This window comes from Protopterus annectens, chromosome 1.part0 (genome assembly GCF_019279795.1).
Source record: "Protopterus annectens isolate FY-2018-M chromosome 1.part0, PAN1.0, whole genome shotgun sequence".
Classification (NCBI taxonomy): domain Eukaryota; kingdom Metazoa; phylum Chordata; order Ceratodontiformes; family Protopteridae; genus Protopterus; species Protopterus annectens.
In genome coordinates, this window is record NC_056725.1 from 1,686,401,664 (window position 1) to 1,686,425,745 (window position 24,082).

General features: G+C 37.5%; 1 protein-coding gene across 4 annotated transcripts in view; it reads right to left on the reverse strand.

Moving 5' to 3' along the window:
• The window catches only part of GRAP2 (GRB2 related adaptor protein 2), an 874,362-nt gene that overhangs the window by 219,327 nt on the left and 630,953 nt on the right, over positions 1-24,082 (reverse strand). For all 4 annotated transcript variants that reach the window (XM_044068624.1, XM_044068600.1, XM_044068617.1 and 1 more), the window contains 2 exons: positions 11,928-12,047; positions 1,865-2,054 (listed from right to left, as the gene is read on the reverse strand). In XM_044068624.1, the coding sequence (XP_043924559.1) occupies positions 1,865-2,054; positions 11,928-12,047 (310 nt within the window). The remainder of the gene's footprint in view (positions 1-1,864; positions 2,055-11,927; positions 12,048-24,082) is intronic.

The window sequence follows — 24,082 nt, forward strand, 5'->3', positions numbered from 1 at the left end:
ATCTAATTATATGTCTGCTTAGATGCTGTTCTTAGAATGTAATATAATGTGATCTTACTTAGAAGATATTATTACTATTTTGTTTAGGGACCTGGGTAAGGTGGAAGCAGGTGGAGTATATGTCACAATTAGTGACCATGCATAAACCTTATATATGTGCATTGATCCAGCTATGGAGCACCTTCCTGTAGATTCTGAGCAGCAGTAAATGGCATGAAAGTGCTCTTGTCTGATATACATTTATTAAAGTATATGTTACATCACAAAAACATAATAGAATGTATAACATTTTGTTAGGAAATTGCATTTAGTGTGTGAATTTATATTTGATGTATTTATACTGAATGCATTTAATTTAATGTGAACATTTTTTGTATATATATATATATATATATATATATATATATATATATATATGTATATTTATATATTAATAGGGAGATATTTATTTGTGTAACAGGGGTATTGTTTATAGGTTGAATAATATTGCTTTTCAGAGTGTTTGCAACTTAAAAAAAAAAAAAAAAAACTGGTTGTGTGGTGAAGCATCCATTTAAAACATGTAATTAACGTAATTGGGAAAGTATAATTGATTTATTGTTGGTTAGGAATGGTATATAAAGGGATATATTTGGAAGGTGAAAATGTTCCAGCAGAAGGCGAGAAGCCAAGGTACCAGAACGGATGTAATAAAGAACTGCATGCCCTGTCAGTGGATTTCCTTGTCTTTCTTTGACGTGGCCTTAAAGTATATGTTATACAGATACATTTTAAGTCATACATATCAGAAATGACAGCAGAGGTATCTGGAGAATAGAGGTTAATTAGACTGGTTAGGCTAAATGCTGGAAGACAAAAAAAGTGAATTTAGCTCTGGACAAAATATTTCATTTCGGGAGCAGACATAAAAAATGCATTGCAAAGGGGCTTGAAGTAACTGGTTTGGGAAAGATATTTGATTATGTGTTTGGAAATGGTTCAGATTGTGAGTTGGCATCCCTAAAACATTAAAGAATTAGCTGATTATGAGGGAACATTGACCTCCCACCTCCCCTTCCTAGATGTTGGACTATACAGCAGCTTTCTTTGTTCTTGAAATCATGTGTAATTTCCTTGATGAAGTTCCTGGGCAATGGTGGCTGTTTTGTAACATCAGTAGTCTTGTTAGGTAAAATGCAAAGTAAACATACAGCATTAACTTGGTAAAATGTCACATCCTGTTTCTGTTGAACTTCTAAACCTAATTAAAACCAACAGATGCCAGAGATCTACCTCTGTGGATGGATGCTGTCCTTCCAAATAGACAGCTTAACTATTTGTCTCCCTTTATATCTAATTTGCAACCAGTAATAAAGTCATGCAGGCCACAAGGCAGATGGCAACAGTCAGTCTGTGCTCTTCTTTCTCCTACTGCGCACTTGAGCATTGTGATCACAAAGAAAATGACTGGTCACACAAACATATAATCCTTATGAAGTTAAGAGGCAGGTATACTTATGACTCTACACTAGCTCATGTACTATATTCTTTTACATAGTTAGATCAACACTTGAGGTATTGAAGACTTTGTATTGCCCAGATCATATGGGACCAGTACACTGTGATTTCTATCTAGCAATGAAAGAGTATTAAAAATTTGTTTAAAATTATTGATCAAACCATTAATCAGTGCTCTACCCCAATTACCAAATGGACTAACTAACTAACTAAATAAATAGTAAGACACTTATTCAGCATTTTATGCTTTTTACCATAAATTAGTATGTTGCCATTGTTTATCAGTAAATCTAAGTCCCTGACATCAGACAGAATTTGGAAAATACTGTAAGTGACAAAATCTACAACAGAGAAGAACAATGGTTACCTGATAGCCATGTGCATTTACAGCTTCGGGCTGTGAGTCATCTAAGAGGAACATTGACTTCTGTTTGGCAATTGAATTGGTTTTGTAGTACTCCACAAGCTTGTTGAGTGATGTGAACTTCTCTGTCCATAGGAAGTAGTGTCCCTTACCATCTGTCATCACTTTGAAATGTTGAACATCCTCCTCATGCCTACAGAATTGAAAAAAAAAACATAAAATCCTTACTGGAAGTATTAAACTTTTATTTTCCTCTGTAAGTGTGACATTACTACCATTATACATCTTAACCTATACACATTGACAATAGGAATGAAAGACCACAAGTAACTGGTTATATCCAACTAAAAATCCATATATTTAAATAGCATAAAATGTGAATACTAAATTGTACATAACATCAGTTCCAGTAAAAACATGGGATACTACTTCGAAACACAAGTTTTAAAAAAATAGTGCGTGTCAAAAATGATAGAAAAATATAAGGACACTATCAAAGAGACAGTATAAAATCTGTAGACTTTAATGAACTGTATTGCAAAATTCTACCACACAATGCTATTTATTTTTGATTCACAAAAAGGGAGATGTAAGATGCATGTCCCGTGTGTGTGTGTGTGTGTGTGTGTGTGTGTGTGTGTGTGTGTGTGTGTGTGTGTGTGTGTGTGTGTGTGTGTTTTGCACCAGACTGCTTCAAAAATAGATGCATGTTGTTCAGGGATAAATCAATCCTGAATATAGGGACACTGCTTCCAAATAGGGACTGCTGAGAGGAATGCTTACAATGCAGACTATATCTGTGTACAACTGCTTTACGATTATACTTATGTTGCAAGTGTTAATAGTCTTTTACTAGTCTGTGGGTAGAATTTATAGAAGTGCAACTCACAAGTTTAATCCAATTAATATGATTCATATACCTGCACGAACTGCATAGCAATGAACCTGATTAAAATACAGTTAGCATTGCTATAAACTGCTGCTTAGCTGAGTGCCCTGCCATCCTATGCATGTAAGTAATGCAGGTAGGTAGAAGTCACAGAGACACACATCTGCCCCAGATACGCACATACTGAAATAGACTTACCCAGACCCTGAGGGACACGCTTACACACACACACACACACACACACACAAATGCACAACACAAGCACATAAATGCACAAACATATACACACATACACAGATGCACACACTCAGATGGACATACAGACATCTAATCAGATGGACATACAGACATATAATGCCAACACACTATGCTCTAGATCCACACTGATCTCATATCATTGCAGGCATAGGACATCAAACACATACAGACATCTACATAGTTTGTTAAGAAGCGGACACATACATTCACAGGGATGATGTACACTCTAAGTATATATATGACACACATGCACACACACACACACACACACACACACACACACACACACACACACACACACACACACGTACTCACAACACTCATGCTCATACTCACACACACACAATTTTCAAATCACTCACATATATACATGTGTCTGTGTGCGTGTGCGTGTGTGTGTGTGTATATATACACACAAACACGCACACACACACACATATAAAAATATATATATATATATATATATATATATATATATATATATATACACATATATATATATATATATATATACACACACAGATCACACTGTACATCTTATCTGGATCAGTAAATCAGGGTCAGGTAAATTCTGCCCTGCTTGACACCGCCCTGATTCTCCAGTTGAAATACACATGGCTATTAAACTGCCATGTGCATCTGTGGATTTCATGCAGTGATCTACAAGAATCTTTCACAGTATGGATGACTAAGAATCACCACTGTACTACAAAATCATTGCACAGTAGTGCAGTGAAATCCCCTAGGGCCTAATTAGTATTATGGGCCACATCCACATTTTACTGCGTGTACATACAACTCCAAAAAACCTCACTGTAATGAGGTATCTGTGAATTGCCAAGCCCTTGCATATAATGCAAAGTTACTTATGTAGCTTTATGTACTATGAAAACTGTCAGTGAATACCAGGGTCTCTTTAGGTGCTGTCTTCAAGGCATCATAATCATTTTGTTTATTCATTGTTTGGTCCCCTCAGACCTCATTTATACTTTTCTGGCCCCCGTTTCCCAAGTCCATGCTCTCTTAACTCCGCTGGACTTGTTCTGATGTTGCTGGGGCTGGTCATGGATCTTAAGGGTGTCCTTTGGGCTCAGCTGTCTGCACTTCCAATCATTGGGGGATTATTTTATATTCCCTATCCATTTTTCCCTTTTCTCTCCCATACACATTTGTTGGTTGCTTCCAAGGGCAACTCCCCTCTTTAGATCATGCCTGCCCTTTTAGGGGGTGTCACCAGTGGGCACCCTCTCATTAGAAAGCACACACCCATACCTCACTTCTGCTCTGTCATTTGCCCAAGCTGCTAACTGAACCCAGGTAGGCTGTGCTGTCATTCTGGCTTTATTCCACTATGCCAATGGAGCGGCCATTTTATTATGAGTCAGAGTCAGAATATCTGCTCTTTTATCTGCATTGAACATGTGTTTTGTTTTCTGACATGGTGTCTATAAATATTTCCCATAAGGAAAGAATCATTTTGCTCACTGGATGAATAACAAATGTAATTTGTATATACTTTAACTTTTCTGCATATGTATTATTTTCATATGTAAATTTCACCTAAATTGTAGTCTTTACCCACATAACACCAAAGCAAGTCAGTTGTAAACTCCTCCTATATCCTATAACAAGCATCTGGACCATGGATATGTACTTTCCTACAACCTTTATAGCCAGCTTGGGAAGTGGGCATTCTGAGGCAATATATCAGTTATCTCATGTATACTGACAGCCACCTAATGCTTAAGCAAACTGACACAATGTGTGAAAAATATAGTTACACAATATAATTGGAGACAAGGCTCTCACATACAGACACTACTAATATCAAACAGGTTGTCAGAAACACGCAATACCACGCAGCACCAACTGCATACAGTAAAGACCAGACACGCACACCAACATAAGCTGAGATTTTTAAATGCAATCTACCTAAACCACAAATATATCCTAAATGCAAACATAGCATCAAGTACCCTCAGCAACCTCAAAGACACTCAAACAACACACATCAGATAGCATACACCTATAACTCACAATGTCTCAGCTTGTAAGCCCATAATGTAAACCTCCACACAACCAAACGTCCCACTCATAGGAGTTTCTATTGTAAGAACAAACTGATGCATCGCACACTAGAATGAGCAAAGACAGGGTCGCACAGTCAGCTGCCTGCTTGGTGCCAGGATTCTCCACGCAATGCAAGCACTCAAGTCCTTGCACCATAAGTGCATATATGACTCAGTAAACAATCTGAGGCGTACTTCCCTGGACTATATGAAGAGAGAATATTTATTTATTTTTATTTTTTATTTTACAGTTGTTGACCGGGATAGTCCGACTGGATGCATGTCCATTTTCAGAGGAGGCACGGGGAGAAAAGCTCCAAGGGTAAGCAAATACAGCATTAAATAATACCAGCATTGCATAATACAAACAGACTATTTACAGAGATTACATAAGTAAGCAAGTTGTACTGTGGTGGTGGTGGTGCTGCGGTAGCATTGTTGCCTCATAGCAAGACGTTGTCCCGTTCGATTCTCAGCTAGAGCGTCTTCTTTGTGGAGGCATACATGAATGGGGCGTGCCTTCATTGAAGGTTGTGTGTCAGGGCTGGTAACCCGGTACGTAAAAATCCACTACCAATTATTAGCAGACTGGAGTTCCACTGTGGCGACCCCTAACCGAGAAAAGCCGAAAGACACAAACATAAGCAAGCAAGTTAAACAAATAATATGACGGTGCTCTCTAAATATGTGTCCAAGGAAGGCATAAACTTAGGACATTAGGACCATCAAATTATAGCATGATGCAGGACCTTAGGAGCATTTTACATTCACCTACACAAAAATGATTGACTTTAATAATTGGTTTAAGTTCTGGTGTCATTCAAAGGAGGCACAATATATATCTGCCTGACAGGACATGGTAGATGGTCTTCATTCCTTTGCCAGGGACTGCCTACACCTGTCCAACCAAGGCTCTTGTATATTGTTAAAACCTTATCTACCCCTATAGTGCCTTTTTTAGGCAAACTCTGTGTACAAAATCTGCCAACATGACAAAACTAACTTTGGAAAACATGAAGGTACTATTGCTCGATGCTAGGAAACAGGAAACTGCACTCCCTACAGGCATTCCTCACTCTGGAATGCATTGATATCTGCATCATCACAGAGACCTTGTTCAAGAATTTTGAGAGCACTTCATCAGTGCAAAGTTTCAATGCCTGCCACCAGGTCAGGCCCAATGCAGCAGATGAAGGCACTAAAGGCGGTGGTGTCTCTATATCCATAAAACAGAATTATACTTCTAGACTCATTAAGCAGATTAATGACCTGGAACCATTAATAAAACCCCATTTCACATTGTAGCCAACTACAGAACACCATGTAAGAACCTCTTGGCCTATGACTCCTAGCCATCCAATATGGAAATGCTAACCATTCAGTTAAGCACTTCAGCTATCCCTCCATTAATTGGGAAACCTTATGCATCCCCAAACATACATGACCAGGGATTTCTGGACTTCATAAATGCAAACTCACTGGACCAGCTACTCCATACCCAAACAAGGGACAACAAAATCGTGGACTTGATTCTTACCAATATGAGACAACTCTGGTTCCCTCCAGTTGTTTCCAAATGTTAGCCAAACATTCCACTTATGCTGTGCTGATGATGCCATAAGAAGGTAGAAACATGCATGTCCACAGCTAGTGGGGTATGGTTTTATTGGCCTGAAATGTGCATAGATAGAGTTAAAAGAAAATGTCATGGACATTCAGAATTGCCATTTAGCTGAAACACCTGATATCCTTAAAGGGTAATTTGCATATATCTCATGCTGCCTCTAATACAAGAGGTTTAAGGTATCACACAGTGGAAAGTCTAGCTTTGCTAGATTTTTCTTTTTGTGTTTTTTAACTGATTGTTTTAGTTTGCTAGCTGGGATATTTTGCAGACACCCTAAGGTTTATGGATATCAGTTGGGTATGACAATCCTGTGTTTCCAGCTGTTTGCCAAACATTCCACTTATGCTGTGTTGATGATACTATAAGAAAGCAGAAACATGCATGTCCACAGATGGGGTTTGGCTTTATTGGCTTGAAATATCCATAAATAGACTTAAAAGAAAAAGTCATGGGCATTCAGAATTGCCATTTAGTTGAAACACCTGATATCCTTAAAGGGTAATTTGCATATATCCCATTTTGCCTCTAATACAAGAGGTTTAAGGTATCAGACAGTGTTTATAAAATCAAGGAATTTTGGGGCATAGCCTACGTTTAAGGTACAGCTTTCCACTTTTATGAAGTTAAAGTCTTCTAGGAAGATGGAGTTTTTGTGTATATGAAGTTATCTAAAGTATTTAAGAACTGGGCATGGATTTGAGAGGTCATCAAAGAGGTCCTGCATCATGCTGTAATTTGATAGCTGGTTTTATTTTGGTGGAGCTGAATCTCAAAATATTTGGTTTGTGCATGTGTAATGGATATGCAGTAATGATCTATGGAACCACCCAAGTTAATGGATTTTAACGTATTTCTAGTTGTTTGTAAGAGTGTTGTGTTGAGGGCAAACAAAGAGGTGATAATGGGCAGTGAGTATTCATTTCTAGGTATTAATACACTGATGGCAATGGATCTTCTAGCATGTGGAGCTTTTGTAGGTAGTTAGGAAACAGTGGCTTGAATTGCTTCTATGATGTCCGATGAAAGATTAGTTTTACGTTGAGACTTAGTGAAGAGTTTATTGAAATAAAATAATTTATGGTCTTCAAGATTTTTGGGAGGGTTGATAAGTTGAGTAGTCTGAAGTTTAATGGATTTGTATGTCCTACAATGTCCTTAAATGATCGTAGTTTCTCATCTCCCTCAGCAAATCTGTAATGTATACAGCATATGCAGAAGAAGGCATGTAGCTAAAATGAACGTATAAGCCCTGACATGCATATAAGCTGCATGAATGCGTATATGATATTTCTGACAGACTGGAACTAGCAGCTCTACTTTAACCTTATTTATTTCAATGCCAAAGGTCTGGTTTCCAGACTTGAAGAGAAGAGGGAAGACACTGGACTGTGATTACTGCCAAAAATAAGGCGGGGCTGTAAAGGGAGTATACGAACTACCAGGTGGGGCTGATTGTTGCCAGAAAGGGGAAATAGCACAGATAGGGCTTTTTCTGCCCCTACTGGGGTAGTGGGGGCTGTCAGTGGACTGTTGCTACTGCTAAGAAGGGGATGGACTGAGGAATCTGATCACCACCAGGAAAAAGGAATAGGCTGAATGCTATGATTGCTGAAAGCATGAAGAGGGTGTTAGGGATTCAGATAGCTGCTAGAGTGGAAGGGACACACTACATTTGGTAAAGTACTACTATACAGACTTCTTCAGTTTGGATTGCTAACTGCTGAATAGGTGCTCAGCATGTAGCAGTGGTTGTCATGAGTCAAAATTTCTACTTCTGTGTATTTATACATGCCCTTGGTATACAATTACTACAGTAATTGGTTTGCAGACACCTATATAGAGGAGATGTCTGAATAAGTGTCTGCATCCTGGGAAGGTTGGAATAATGTTTAAAATGTTTATCTTACAGACACAAGGTGCAGGGTTTGACTTTCACATGGGGTAACTGGCTAAGCTTAAAATGGTCCACAAGGGCAGTTAGCCTAGTAGTAACCCATGAAGCAAGCCTAGTACAAACACAGAACATAAGGGCATTGTACTAGAAATAAGACCTTTACGAAACCCAGAATTTGATTTGCTGTTTATTTAAGGTTAATGATTCAGAACTGACCATCACAACACTCTTCTCACTTTTGATCTCAGCTAACTCAATACCATAGACTCTGTAAGACATGCTTTACACCTCATCTTAAAGGTCAGATGTAGATACAGCCGTGCCATTACTACATACGGCCAATATGCAGGCTTCAAACTGTGCATTTTTGCCAAATAAATAAACTTAAAGTCTTCCTTTTATTTATTTATTTTTGTTCTTTTGTTTGTTTGTTTGTTTGTTAACTAGAATAATCAGACAGTACCAAAGGCTCTGTACATGGATGGCCCGGAAAAGTCACCAATACAAAGCTTAGCGACACTTTTTAGAGTGGCCAATCGACCTAAGCAGTATGCTTTTTTTAGATGGAGGGGAAAACCAGTACAATAGGTAAAAACTCATGCATTAATAAGAACAGCATATGCCCTTGACTCAGACAACAACAGAAGGGCAGGATTGAGCCCCAGATCTAGAAGCTGAGAGGCATCATTACTGATTACTGCACCCTTGCAGGAAGGCAGGACACGATTTCAGCAGCCACGGCTGCTCTAACCAAAATTACAGTTTCGCTGCTCCTCTTCACTTCTTCCCTACTCTAGTCCATTAATCAGTCGAGAAAAACAAGCACGTCACAAGGTTTTCCTAAGTTTTCTCTCACAGTTTAGTTACAAGACCTATATCTGTACTACAACTGAATGTCTAACACTTTTATTCTGTAATGATGAATTTGCTTATTATTCCAGTGCTGTTTTCTAAGTACACACATCTAGGAACATCTTCTAATCAAAAAAGCATTTAAGTAAGAGCACAATAATAAGTGCATAACAGTAAAACAGACACCTGCTTTATTTTACAAGTGCCTGTATCATATAGGTAAAACACAGGACATATAATGAAAAGTCCTCAGACTGAACATGATCTTTGAAGTATAAAGATTTTAAATTATGAAAGCATAATGCTGCCCTAGCTCATGCAGACTATAAAAAGGAAGCATTATGACCAGGTCACTGGAATTATTTATCAAATTGACACATACATATTCACCCCTTATGCATTCATAACTCTGAAAGAATATTCAAGGATGACAGATCACAGTGCTCATTCAGTAAATAATTATAGATGGCAGGTCACAGTGCTTTTTACTTATAAAATTAAATACATGGGTTTATATTCCATGAAAGGGAAGAATGCAAACAAATGAATAACATGCTTGACTAGACGGTATAAAAAACACTCACTGGATATGAGATTTTTTACAGCTTTTAAAATATATATTACTTTAATATGCATAATGAATGTATCCTATATTGTTCTCCTATGTTATATACTCCAAAACATATTTTATTAGACATTTCTTTTTCTTGAAAAATATAATTTTCAGAAAAATGAAGATATGAAAAGAGCACTCTTCATAATGATAGTTTGTATTTTAGCACAGACCGTATTGTAAGTGCAATAACCTAGTCCCAGACAGCATTTACTAAAGATTTATTACTACTTGGTTAAAGCTCAAGTATCTGAGCATACCTAGTGTGTTAAATAATCCCAAAAAATGTATGCAATACTATTAGTTATTGCCTACTCTGTAATTCTGTTTGTATAATTTTACATCTCTATGTATTCAGCATGACTTTCTTTTCCCTTTCTTTGCATATTCATCATTTATTATACCCGTTGGAACCATTTCCACATTTACAACCATTTAAAGCTTGTTTTAATAGTAGCTGAGCATCTTATTTACATGTCATTTCTAATATATCATCATTTCAACATACTTCAAATATGACTATGCCTAAGGGACACCTTTGAGCACTCTTCTTATAATAATGTCAACCTCTTCAATTAAAAATACCAATCATTTAATACATTCACGCCAGCAGGAAAACCTGCATGTAATACATAAGGGTTTTAGAAAGTTGTGACTTCGGATGTCATGGAGGTGTCTGAATTTGACAAAACTGAAAATGTGGTTCACAGACTGGGCTCTTCTTGTATTTGCTTTAGAAAGGAAAAAGCAAAATACCATTCATAATACCAGTGGATCAACAGGTGCATACTCACCTTTGATGCCAGGAAAATTAGAAAGCTTTCGGTTCTGTATTATTTATATATATATATATTAGGAGTCCTATTCCAGTAGTGACACTGCAGTGCAGTAACAGGGAATGGGGGTGCTATGGTTATGAGGTGGCCATCTTAGGATGAGACATTAAACCAAGGGGTCACCTGCCTGATGTGATGGTAGCTCAGGTGGATGTAATAGAGACCATTACACTTAAGTGAAAGGGGGAAAGGGCATGTCCCCATGCCCTGGTCAAATTCCTCTGAAAGCAACCCATCTACTCTGAAAAGGGAGTGCTAAATGTACCTGCCTTCTCCTGCAGGATCTATGTTAATGCCCACTTTCTGATAGCGTGACTGAAAAATTTGATGAGTTTTTGATGCATTTTTTTCCTTTCATTGCAATCTCACTAGCTAGCTTTGATACACAGAATTTGTGTTTCTAAATTGTGTAGCACAATTATCCAAGTGGTGCACCTCATTCTGTGGAGCCAAATGCCTGCTTTTGGTTTATAGCAATGTAGCACTTCTGGAATAATATTGTGCAGTTTTCTCCAAACTGACAGATGGTCCTTTCTCTTCCCTTTTCCCACATTGACCACATGTGATATTGTTCACATTTCCCAGTCTCACATTTAAACATTACAGTTAAATACATACTATTTTCTCACTCAATACCAACTTAGTTTCGTGAGTTGCAGCATATAAGTTTCTAAAAACCTTCTCTTTATTTCCCTTTTCTCAACAACATCTGTTGTTGAGTTATATCCTTGCACTCAATTTATTATACTGGCTATATACTATCAACAGCAAGTGAAATATTTTTTTTAATTTGGAGAGTTTTTTCAGCTACATACAGAATCATTCCTTTCTTGGTTATAATTACAGAACTATTAAGCACTTATGAATGTTAATGTTTCAGCAAATGAATGGAATTGTATGTTATTTTTCAGTTAATCTCATGTAAATGAACAGAAACTGGAAAAGTTCTGTCATATTCATTGACGTATGCACTCTTTTCTGTTAACTAAAAGCAGGTACATAAAAAAATTCTTAAACACTTATACTACCTGACAGATACAGAAAAATCACCAGGTGAACTCTGACTGCCTCTTACGAGAAAGCAGCCAACTAGTTTACCCATCAACACATCTTCTGCTTCACGCCGGGAGATGTTTTCATGAAACCAGCTGTCATAAAACAAAAAAAAAATATATATATATTAATATTGAAGCAGTACTGTAGTTGACATAACAATTCAAAGTACCATGCATAAGCAAATGAGAATTCTAAAAAAAAAATCACATTTTTAGTTTTCTATTTTTGCTTCACTCTCCCTTCACTAAATGTAATCACCAATCTATCAAAAATCTTAAATCCAGATGTGCTTTTGCCCCAACAAACAAAAATGTGGGCCTTTTGTTTAGATTTAGGAAAATATAAATGATCTCCTACTCACACTGAAGGCCGAAACATGCTGGATCTCTGCCATGTAGCAGTTACAGATCAGCACAAGAGTTCCGTTCACGGTGCTAGATAAACATCAATCTCATCTTAGAGAGATGTGTGATATCTTCTTAGCATCATAGTGCAGTCAAGCATATATGGTTAAAAATGCCTAACAGCATACAGGTGGTATAGCAATCAGCACGACAGTGTTAGTGTGAGATGCAGTGTGCACTGCTCCCCTACTCTCATTAGTGACTGGTTGCTATTTTAACACTTTACCTAACAAAACATTCTGAAAACACACTGTTTTGTAGCTAACAACATTAAGTAATAGGTCACTTCTTAGTATACAGGTACTTAATAGCACCAAGTGGATACTTAATCTTCTTCAACTTGAGAGCCACCCTTGCCTGAGCCCTGAAACTGGTCACCATATAATTTAAGCAGCAACTGTTATTCTGCAGTGACTTTAAAACTGTTTCTGTGTTAAAATCCATTGACCTAGAGAAAACCTTCCAACATTACATTCTCATCCATGCCCTCTTGCAGGTCTATATTAGATCATCAGAATCTCCTTTCATTGATGGTTTATTCATCGACCCCTGTCCATCAAAACTAACTTCAGCAAACATCAAACTTTTTTACAGGGTAAGTAACCAATTGGCCAGCACCACAACTTTGTTCTTTTCCCCACCATAGTGGTATCTCAGAGTTGGCATGTATCTGGTATATATCGTTGGGGGGTGGGGTGCAGGGCACAGCCCTCACTTGGGTGGGTTTTATTTAGTGCGATGCGTGTTTCAGTGAGGTAGTGGCCTTACTTACCCTGTACAAACTTTTGATGTTAACTGAAGTTAGTTTTGATGCACAGGGGTCAATGAATAAGAAGTTGATGAAAGAAGAGTTTGACGATCTAATATAGCCCCCCCTCATTAATCACTTTCCCATCTCCCCCCTACACTTATTCTGCTTGTTACTCATTAACCCACTTACCCTTATCTTCTTTCTTTATTGCTTACTTACCCATGCTATTAAATTTATTTTCTTTTTCTTTGTTCGTCTTCTTTCCCCTCTCACATTTTATAAAGCTTTGCTGCTCTGATTTATTTTACTTCCTGTATTTAACTTCATTTATTGTATTTTTCATAACTTATATAAAGACTTGTACCCTATTTATTTATTTGCATGTTTTTGTCACTGATCTAGGCTAAGTCTAAAATTGGTCCAGTGGATCAGTACCCTATTTTCACAAACAAATTATAAACTAATACATAAATACCCATAAGAGGTCAAGAATTGTCTTTTTTTGCTTAGTACTAACTCTAAGAAGGTGCACATAATAATAATAATATTAAAAATAAGAGCATTGCTACTATCATGTAGGTGGAAAAGCAGCCGCTAGACTCTCCTCAATCTGTTTCTTTATGGATTGATAAAAGTAATAAAAAGACATTTTCAACTGATAATTTAGACAAGACATCCTTAAGTGTTGATTCAGAAGGAGAGGGTAATTTGCTTAGAAATTATGAAAGTTTTGTAAACTTAAACTTCAGGCCTCCAGTGAATCTCAGGTTAGCATATCAAGTCTTGGAAATATCCAAATTTCCTTACAAGATCAGGCTGCCCTTATGGTTACAGCTAAAGAATGAACTGGCACCTCTGTGCACCTCAATATGCAATATACAGATGGTTATTATTGACATAAAAATCCAAACTGGAATCTCACCTTTCAGAAGGCAAGTCCAATGGTATGCAAAACAGTAGTCACTGGAGCCATGAACAGTTTAATAAAACACAACTAACAGTATTAAAACACAAGTGTCAGAAAACACTTTTGCCTCTAGGCTTCTTGAGGTGAATGGTGAAAGCAGCATAATATAAAACTTAATTACATAAAAATCATATAATGATTAGGTAACATGACGTGTAAAAAAAGAATCACACAAATAAAATCACGACATGATGTAAGACAACAAAAATACTGATAGTGTATATATTTTAATAAATATAACTATTTAAGACTAATAGAAGATTGTAATTAATAACGTACTTTCATTAGAAGTTCTCTTAAACAGGGTTTTATGCTAATATACTCATTCAAGCCATGAGCGGTGTGTGCTTCAAAACACAGTATCCATTTTAATTCCTTTACTTCAAGTTTGGTGTTTAATGTCACCTCCTCTTATTGACTTAAAAACTATGTGTAGAATCATACATTTAAAGCTATGTGTATGGTCAGTTCCAAGAATATGTTTACTAAGTGTATTAGTTGAAATATGTCTCCTGATGTCAGACAAGTGGCCACATATTCCTTCTTTTAAATTTTGATTGGATTTACCCACATAATATGATGGGCATTGAGTACATTTACCTAAATATACAATATTAGAAGTATTACAGTTCCTATAGGATCGAAGAAAAAGATCCTTACTGCTAAAAGGATGTATAATACTCTTGTCTGTATATATATATATATATATATATATATATATATATATATATATATATATATATATATATATATATATATATATATATATCTAAGTAGACACAATTATTATATTTATATGTGCCACATTTTTACTCTGAAACATGTTCATAATCTTTGGCGGTTCTTTACAACATAGTTTATTCTTTAAATTATTACTCTTTCTATAACTAAATACTGGTCTGTCCTTCAATACTGTATCTAATTCTGGAACATCTTTAAGTATGGACCAATATTTCTTAATAATATGTTGTACTGCAAAGGTGTTCCTATTACATGTCATATTGCATTTAACGGTATTACTACTCTGAGTTCCATCTTACACTAGAGGTGAATATGCATGAAATGTTGGCTGGAACTCAATATCTCTTTGGGCTACAACCTCATTTTTAATAGTTTCTAGGGTTATAATATTATACCCTTTCTTTAAAGGTAGATTCAGTAATCTTTAACTGTTTGGTCGTGTTAAAATTGTCAGCATTTAAGTGTGCTACCCTCAACATTTGATTTTTAACAATATTATTAAAAACAAATTGAGGGTGCATGCTTGTTCTATGTAGGTATGTATTACATTTAATTGATTTCTTACATAGTGTTGTGTCTTTTTTGTCATTGTCATCTTTGATTACTTTTATATCCAGAAAGTATATCTCTTTTAGATTTCTCACTTTTAAATTTTAAGAAACTGGTACTATTTGAGATATGTTCTAGAACTAAAGTAAAATCAGCATGAGCCCCTTTACTTTACACTTCCAGTTACTGTTTTTGCGGTGGCCATTTTCTGTGTGGTACCGGGAAGTGTGTCACAGCTTTTAAAGCCCTGTAGTACATGGGTACGGGTAATGCTCCTCGCACTACAAAGAATTAGTCTCCGATTACAAGTTTCTTGACATCCAGAGATGGTCATGACCAGAGACCCAATCATAATCCTCTACACTGACCACCAATCAGCAAAGGGCCTTTTAATTAGTGAACACAGTTTACTTTTGTGTGACTGCTCGGTGGAAAGGATAGAAGGATAAGATGAACTTAACACAATCACCCATGTTATTTATTACTATTATACTTATTGATGTTTACCTGTCAACTATGGGTAGATTTGTTATTGCTTCCTTTAGTTTACCTGGAAATACATATAATGGAACTGTAAAATGACTCTTGCAACAAGAAACTGCACTTCATTTTACAAATGGGGGCCTTCATATATTTAAAGGGCATTGGTAAAATGTTTAAATTATTTTTTCAAGTATTTTGAATTCTATGAAGTTTGTCAATGCACTACTTTTGAGGCGTTATCTACAGATGTTGATTACAGTACATATCTTCTGCATACATTGTTATTGTCCACAAGATTTATCATACTTGATGCAATTAGACAGTTGCAAGTCTTAGCTCAACTGCAAGATGAAATATTCGTTTAGTAGACTTTTAATTATAGATATTACTGCTTGAGAGGTATACTGTTAGTTGTAACCTAAAAGTACATGCAAAATACTAATTTATTTATTTATTTGCCTTTGTTTACCAGGACAGGCAGACTGGGTTTGACAAAACACATTTTCAGTGGAGGCACGGGGAGAAAAGCTCCATATATAAACATCACATATGATTACATTAGTGAAGCCTACTAACAGTAATAACAAATCAATACAAGTATGAGACGTATTGAGGCAGACAATATTGTTCATGTAGTTTACAGTCATAAGCATTTTTAACAGGCTGGACAAATTTGACATAGGCATGGTATGTCGGGGTTCTAGAGAGAAATAAGTTGTAAGGTGTTAGCGGGTGTTAATATTTACTATATTAATAGATGAAGTGGGGAAGCATCACGTCTTATGTACACACCGGACTATTCTTACAAACCAAGACACAGATGAAAATACTTTGCATAGGGTTTCCATGCTAATAAATGATTGGTTTGTTAATGAGACTTTGCTCTCTATGTTGGCCAGATCACAGGAGTTAGGATTAGGTCCTGGATTTGGAGAGCTGTTATTGCTACTTTTCTAGCACTGTGTTTCGTTCTATTTTAGCTCAGGTCTATTTAATGTTTAGTTTTGATGATCATTATGCCTACTTAAAAATGTGATATTCTGGCATAAACAAATTCATTCACCAAGTAATTTACTGCTTTATGATAACCAGTCTCAAACTGGGGTTTAGGTAGGAACATAGGTTTTAATACTACAAGAAATGCATCAGTCAGAATAACAGAGCTTACATTTTCTTCCTGGTATTTGTAAGGCACCCAGGTGGCTTCTAAATGAAAACTTATTTTTGCTACCTCGCATACAGTATGAATACCAGTATCTTTCTGACCTAAGAAAGTCACTCTCATATCTATTTAAAATAACCATTCAACCAATTCATACAGCAATCCTAAATGTGCAATAATGATTACCACAAAAAGTTTCCCCTTTCTGTGCAATTTTTATGTATAGTTAGTTGAGTCTAAGACAATAATTTGTGTTATGTCTGTAGTAGCTGTTGTAATACAGACTTGTCTGTGTGTGAAAATGCCTCCACTCTGAGAAGAAGTAACAAACTTTCGTTCAGTGATGCACAAGTTGTATAATCTGAATGACATGCACAAGTTGTATAATCTGAATGACAATAAAGTTTACTTTGACTTTGACCTAACCATATGTGCTGGCTAACTAGAGACTCAATCCAAATATCTCTCAAGAAATAGCAATAAGGTGACAAAACTATTGGTTCACTCGCTTTTCACTATGTAACAGGACAGTTCAATTCTGTATGATTTAAGACAGGCAGCCTTTAAATCTATATTACATGGTTTGCTTATTAATAAAGCTTCTTACATAAAAATAACATGATTTAAATTGGTAATCTTAAGGAACATATTCAGAAATTAATCAGTGAACTTCAGTCCAGCATTGACCAATATAAATTAATTCAAATAGCAAACAAGCAGAATGAGTCACTAAAATTATTGCATCCATCAAGTATTTCATTATTTGAATACAAAATGTAAGCGAAATATGCTGACCAGGCCTCATTCCCATCTAAACTACTGGCTAGTTTACTGAGATTAAAATGTAGCAGTAATAATAATATTTCACTAAAGCAAGTGCATGGCTTACATTATGTCCAGGCAGAGGATACATGAAAAACTTTTGATGATATATACAAAGAGAGTTATATGAATCTACAAATCCACCTATAAATTTGATTGATATTTGTAATTATCTAGGTGCTTTTCTCTGAAGATGTTTCCTGATTGTTTAGTTCTGATGCACTATATGCTGCTGTTATTTTTTTCCCAAGATGTGATGTATCTTTATATTGTATTTAGAACTCAACTATCTTCCTTTTTTGCATTAACAATGTTCATATGTCTGTTATGTACCTGGAGCTTTTCTCCCCGGGCCTCCGCTGAAAATGGACATGTATCCAGTCGGACTCTCCCGGTTAACAAATGTAAAATAAAATAAATAAAAATAAATAAATACCAATAATTACCTAGCTGACATTTCTCTGAAAACTGTTCCTGATTGTTTCAATTTGATAATCACTTCTAGCTTATGGTTAATTTACTAAGATTGCAGATTAATGTAAATTGGGTGCTATTATTCAATCTTCAACTACAGTAACTCACAATTGCTCCAACACAGCTTAGACCATGTTTAACAACTGGTGCAAGAACAATGGTCCAATGGTCTCAAATTAAATGTCAAAAATGTAGCTTATTTCATTTTGGTAAACAAAACAGTTTTACTTACCATATAGGAGATACACTTACCCTCACCAAGAATAATGCCACAATATGAAGACAAGATGATCAATTTCAACAATTGGCTTAAGTATTGGTGTCATTCAAAGGGGATCCAATGCCTGTCAGCCTGGATGACATGCTTGACAAGCCATGATGCTTTGCTAGGGACGGCTTGCTCCTGTCACCCCTGGGCTTTCGGATATTGGCAAAGGCTCTTGCTACCCCCATAGTGTCTTTTTTAAGCAAGGCTCAAAAGACAAACCCACCTCCATAGGCATCACAAGGGATAAGAAACTAAGAGTAATGCTACTCAACGCCAGACGTCTAAACCTCAAGATGCATGCACTCAAAACTCTCCTTAGCATGGAGAACATTGATATCTGTGCAGTAACAGAAACCTGGTTCAAGGCTCCCAAGAGCACCCCAGCACTACCAGGTTATACCTCATACCATGCTTTTCGGCCCCAAAACTTGGACTGAACCACAAAAGGAGGTGGGAGTATCAATATTCGTCAGAGATACCCACACCTCCAGGTTGGTGGCACAGCACGAAGCATCAGAGACTATCCATGTGCAACTAACAGTGTGTAAAAACTGCCTTCCAGTTTATAGCCTGCTACAGACCATCCTCCCAAACCCAGGAACCCCACTCGGCCTTCCTGAGAACACTGGAAAATATGAAGGTCTCTCCAAACACCATTATATTGGGCGACTTCAACTACCCAAACATAGACTGGGAGCATTACTCTAGCTCCAACACCCTAGCCCAAAGGTTCCTAGAATTAATAAACTCAAATGCTGTGGAACAACTTGTTACCACTCCCACAAGAGGGGAAAACATACTGGACCTGATCATCACCAACATGGGGACTCTATGCTCCAGACCAGAAGTGTATCCCTCACTGGTAAGATCAGACCATAAACTAATCTCACTAGATATTCACATCCTGACCCCACCCCCTGCCCAGAAAACCACAGTGAAAAACTTCTCTAATGCAAATTTCACACTTCTCAAAACCGAGGTGGAATCCTTCAAAGCCCCCGGGCCTGTGGAAAATACGGCCCAGACCGCAGAATCCTTTTTAAACGCATTCTATGAACACCTTCACGAATGCATGGATCATGCAATCCCAAATAAAACCAAGACCCACTCCTCCAAAGGAAGACGTCCTGTCTGGTGGACCCCAGCCATAAACAAACTATACAATAGAAGGAGGAAGCTACTACATGATAGAGCAAAATCCCAAAAAGGGAAGGCATCTTTGATCAGTATTAGCAAAAAACTACGGGCACTCATAAAATCGTCTAAGGCCAGCTTCGAGAGAAAAATTGCACAGGACACTAAGGATAATCACAAGGCTTTCTTTAGTTATGTTAAGAACCTGGGTGGGAATTCCCAGATATGCTCAGAATTAGTTCAAAATGACAAAAAATACACCGAACCCACAGACATTGCCAACATCCTAGCTGATAGGTTCAGCGCAACCCCCCCCCTCACCAAAAGGGCAAATATCTATCCCAGCAGAGTGCTGCCCCCCTAACATCTCAGATGCTCAGGTAAGAGCCGCCCTCTCCAAAGCAAAAAACACAGCATCAATGGGACCAGACAGTGTCCCAGGCTGTGTCCTACATGAACCCCAAGAAGAGCTAAACCCAAACATAAAACTACTGTTCAATCTTAGCCTTACTACAGGATATGTACCCAAAGAGTGGCGTACAGCAACAGTGGTGCCTCTTCACAAAGGTGGTGCCTCAACGGATCCTGGAAACTATCGCCCCATAAGCCTGACTAGCTTGGTCTGCAAAGCTATGGAAAGGATCATCATGGACCTCATAAATAAAGATATTGGGGACCTACAGACACTGGATCCTACCCAGTTCGGCTTTGTTAAGGGCAGATCCTAACTCTTAAACCTGGTCGATTTCTTTGAAACAGTCACCAAGGCCATTGACGAGGGGAAGGTGGTCCACACAGCCTACTTGGACCTCGCAAAAGCCTTCGATACAATACCCCACTCGGGCATTATAGATAAGCTCACCAGCTTAAATATAAACCCCTATGTCACTAAATGGGTTGCAAACTGGCTCAAGGACAGAACCCACATGGTGAGAATTGCTGGAGCCATGTCACACTCCAAACCAGTTACAAGTGGCATCCCACAAGGCTCAGTCCTGGGACCTCTCTTGTTCGGTATATATTTCTCGGAGGTACAGGCCAACACGGAAGGACTGTGGCTGACCAAGTTCGCAGATGACTGCAAACTGGGCGCCATAATCAACTCTCCAGCCGACACAAGCATCTTCCAAAAGGGCCTCATAGAAACAGACAACTGGTGCCACAGCCATGGCCTCAAGCTAAATGCCAAAAAGTGTATAGTCATCCCCTTTGGCAAAAACAAAGTGCCCACAAATTACCACACAGGTGGTAATCCATTAAGTACAGAAGAAGTAATCAGGGACCTGGGGACCCAAGTTGATAGCAATCTCTCATTTGACAACCATGTGGCCAAAGTGGTTAGAAAAACATTTTATATAGCCCACCTAATCATGAAGGGATTCACATCTAGATCAGGGGAGGTCATCGTGCCTCTTTACTCATCCCTCATCAGGCCCATAATTGAGTACAATGTCCCTTTTGGGATGTACCTTACCAGACACCTGCAGCAACTGGAAAGACCCCAAAAGTACCTCACCAAGAGGATCAAAGGGCTCAAACAGATGCCATATGCTGCCCGGTTAAAGAAACTCTAGCTCTACTCCGTGGCATACCGCCTGCTCAGAGGCGATCTGTGCCTGACGTATAAAGCCATGTCCAACCCTGAATTAATGGACATGCTGCACCTCAGAAAATCCAAATCCCATCGAGCTACGCACTCCAGAAACTTGAACCTCAGCACTGAAATAAATAGGACATGATGGAGGGACAGATTCATAACCCAGAGGCTCCCTTCACTCTGGAATAAAATCTCAGTCCAGGTTAGGCAGAGTCCCTCATTGACTCTCTTCAAGAGGAATCTTGATGAGTGGATGGGAGATCGTAGGTTTACCCTGGGTATCACTTCTGTGTCACTGTTAGACAGAGGCACAGTATACTAACCTCGAAAAAGGGCATAGCAAAATTAATTTAAAATGGGTGGCGAAAGCCAAACACACTCTGGCTAGCTTATAAATGCCCTAGGGCAGATAGCCTAGTATGAACCTATGAACCTATAATCAGACAATGTTGTAAAGGATCTAGGTACTATTGTTGATAATTCCTTATCATTTGACCATCATGTCTCCACGGTAGTTTGGAAAGCCTTTTATCTGGGTCATTGAATTTCAAAAGGTATCTCCACTAGATCCAAATAAGTCTTAATTCTCATTTACTCATACCTTATCAGATCCATCAATGCATATAATGCACCTTTTGTGATGGATTTATCTAAATATATCACACAATTTTAACAACCTCAGACATTCATAACTAAAAATCAGTGGCCTCAAAACTCTTAGTTACCAGGACAGACTGGCAGCCTTTTTTCTGTACTCAGTTTCTTACAGTTTCTGCCATGGAGGTCTATGTAGAGCATGTAGTATTTTGTGCCATGAAAGATCCAGCCCAGTTTGATCACCTATTCCTCCAAAGAACTAATGGTACATCAAATACTCAGTTAACTAAACATTGTCAGCAGATAAATAAGACACTTTGTTTTGACAGATTCATATCCCAATGTATTCCTCACCTCTGGAACAAACTTCTACTACATGCTGAGCAAGTAGCAACCTTGCCACCTTCAAGGTAAACCAAGATAACTGGGTAGGCAGCCTGAAATTCTCTCTCATTCTGTCTTGTCTTGCCCTCCTTAAGGCTTGGGGGAAACTCTGAATAGGATTTTTTTGGCTAGGCTTGAAATGGTCTGCAGACTGACCACCTAGTAACTACCTATGAATCCCATGAACTTATCAGTTTGGTTTTCTCCTTAGAAGCAACAGAATCTACCAATCTACATCCTAAAACTGGGAAGGTCCAGCTCCTGATAGTTTTGATGCTGTTCTTTACAAAAAATCAAATAACATCTCTATCCAATCTTATTAAGCTTGTGTAATTTTAGTAAAGGTGATGGTATAAGTTATAGATATATATGAATCAGTGAAAGTTGTGCTTTATTTTCAGAATGAACTCTAATCCCTTACTAATAAAAGACTACAGACCTACATTTTTGATTAATCTTGATGTCAATATATGTTCTATTATTACAGCTCATAGATTTCATTTAGTGGTGCACTGATTCAGGTGTAGGTCCCAGTCAGGTTTCATGGAATATCATCAGACGCACAAGATGGTAACATCATGCTTGTTCTAACTCTGTATTAGCATGCACACCCAGTAGCATAACAAGGGTGGGGCAAAGGAGGTAACCATCTCAGGAACAAGCTGGCGGGGGCACAATCAGCACCTCGGACAAGCTGCCCCTCGAGCATGAGTATAGTGCTAGCATTAAATTTAACTGCTGCAGCTGATTTCACAGGTGTTTAAATTAATCTTCTTAAATGTTTTAACTGAAGCAAGGACCTGGCAGAAGGTCCTTGTTACTGCAGCTAACTTGTAAGAGAACTCTTTTGTCCTCAATTTTGGGATGACGGAGTTCCAGTCTACAGAGACAAGGCAGGGGTATCCTTTACCACACAATCTCTATTACCTCTTACAACATTCTTCAGAATCCTTCTTTGCCAGGGATATTTTTTTTTAACTCTTGCATCAATATCACCTCATTTACTGATGATAGTCTTCTGCATTTTCAGAATGCCTCCAGATATATATACTCCAGCTATTAAAGAAAGTTAAATATTATAGTAAGCTGACAAATTATAAATTAAACATCAATAAGCCAAGTCCCTTTCCCTGAGAAAATGGAAATATTAAACTCATCAAATACTAGCAGCATAAATACAAATCACAAATCTATAACACAAATAAATAAATATACAACACTATATAAACCTAACAACTGTCCAGCCATTTCCAACTTCAAACAAATATATAACCCTTCCAGGCACTACGTTCATTGGACAATACCTATTACATGTATCCAGACCTCAAGAATTCTGCTGGCAAATCACTACTCTTCCACCATCTCCCTAAATCCTGGAACTACATCCCACTAGCAATATGACAAGAACACTTCCTAAAATCATTTAAAACTCAACTAAAGTCTTAGCTACTCAGTTGCTAGATCTGTACATGTGATGTTCCTGGATAATCTCCATATCCTTAGTGTTACCACCTTCTGGTGCTATGAAGATCACTTTTGGCTAACATCAAAGATTGAAACAGTATTAATTTTATGAACTTTAATCATAATTTGACTTAGGAATTGGGTCCATTCCCATCATGATATTAGAATTCCAAAAGTCTTGGAGAAATTAAACTATAAACCACCACTCTTTTATGCAACTGGCCATAATACAGCTATTTCTTCACAATCTGTAACTATCTGTCATCTACCCCTCTCCACTATTACCCTTTTTACCTGGGCCTCCTCAATCCTCCTTCATAATGTGCATTT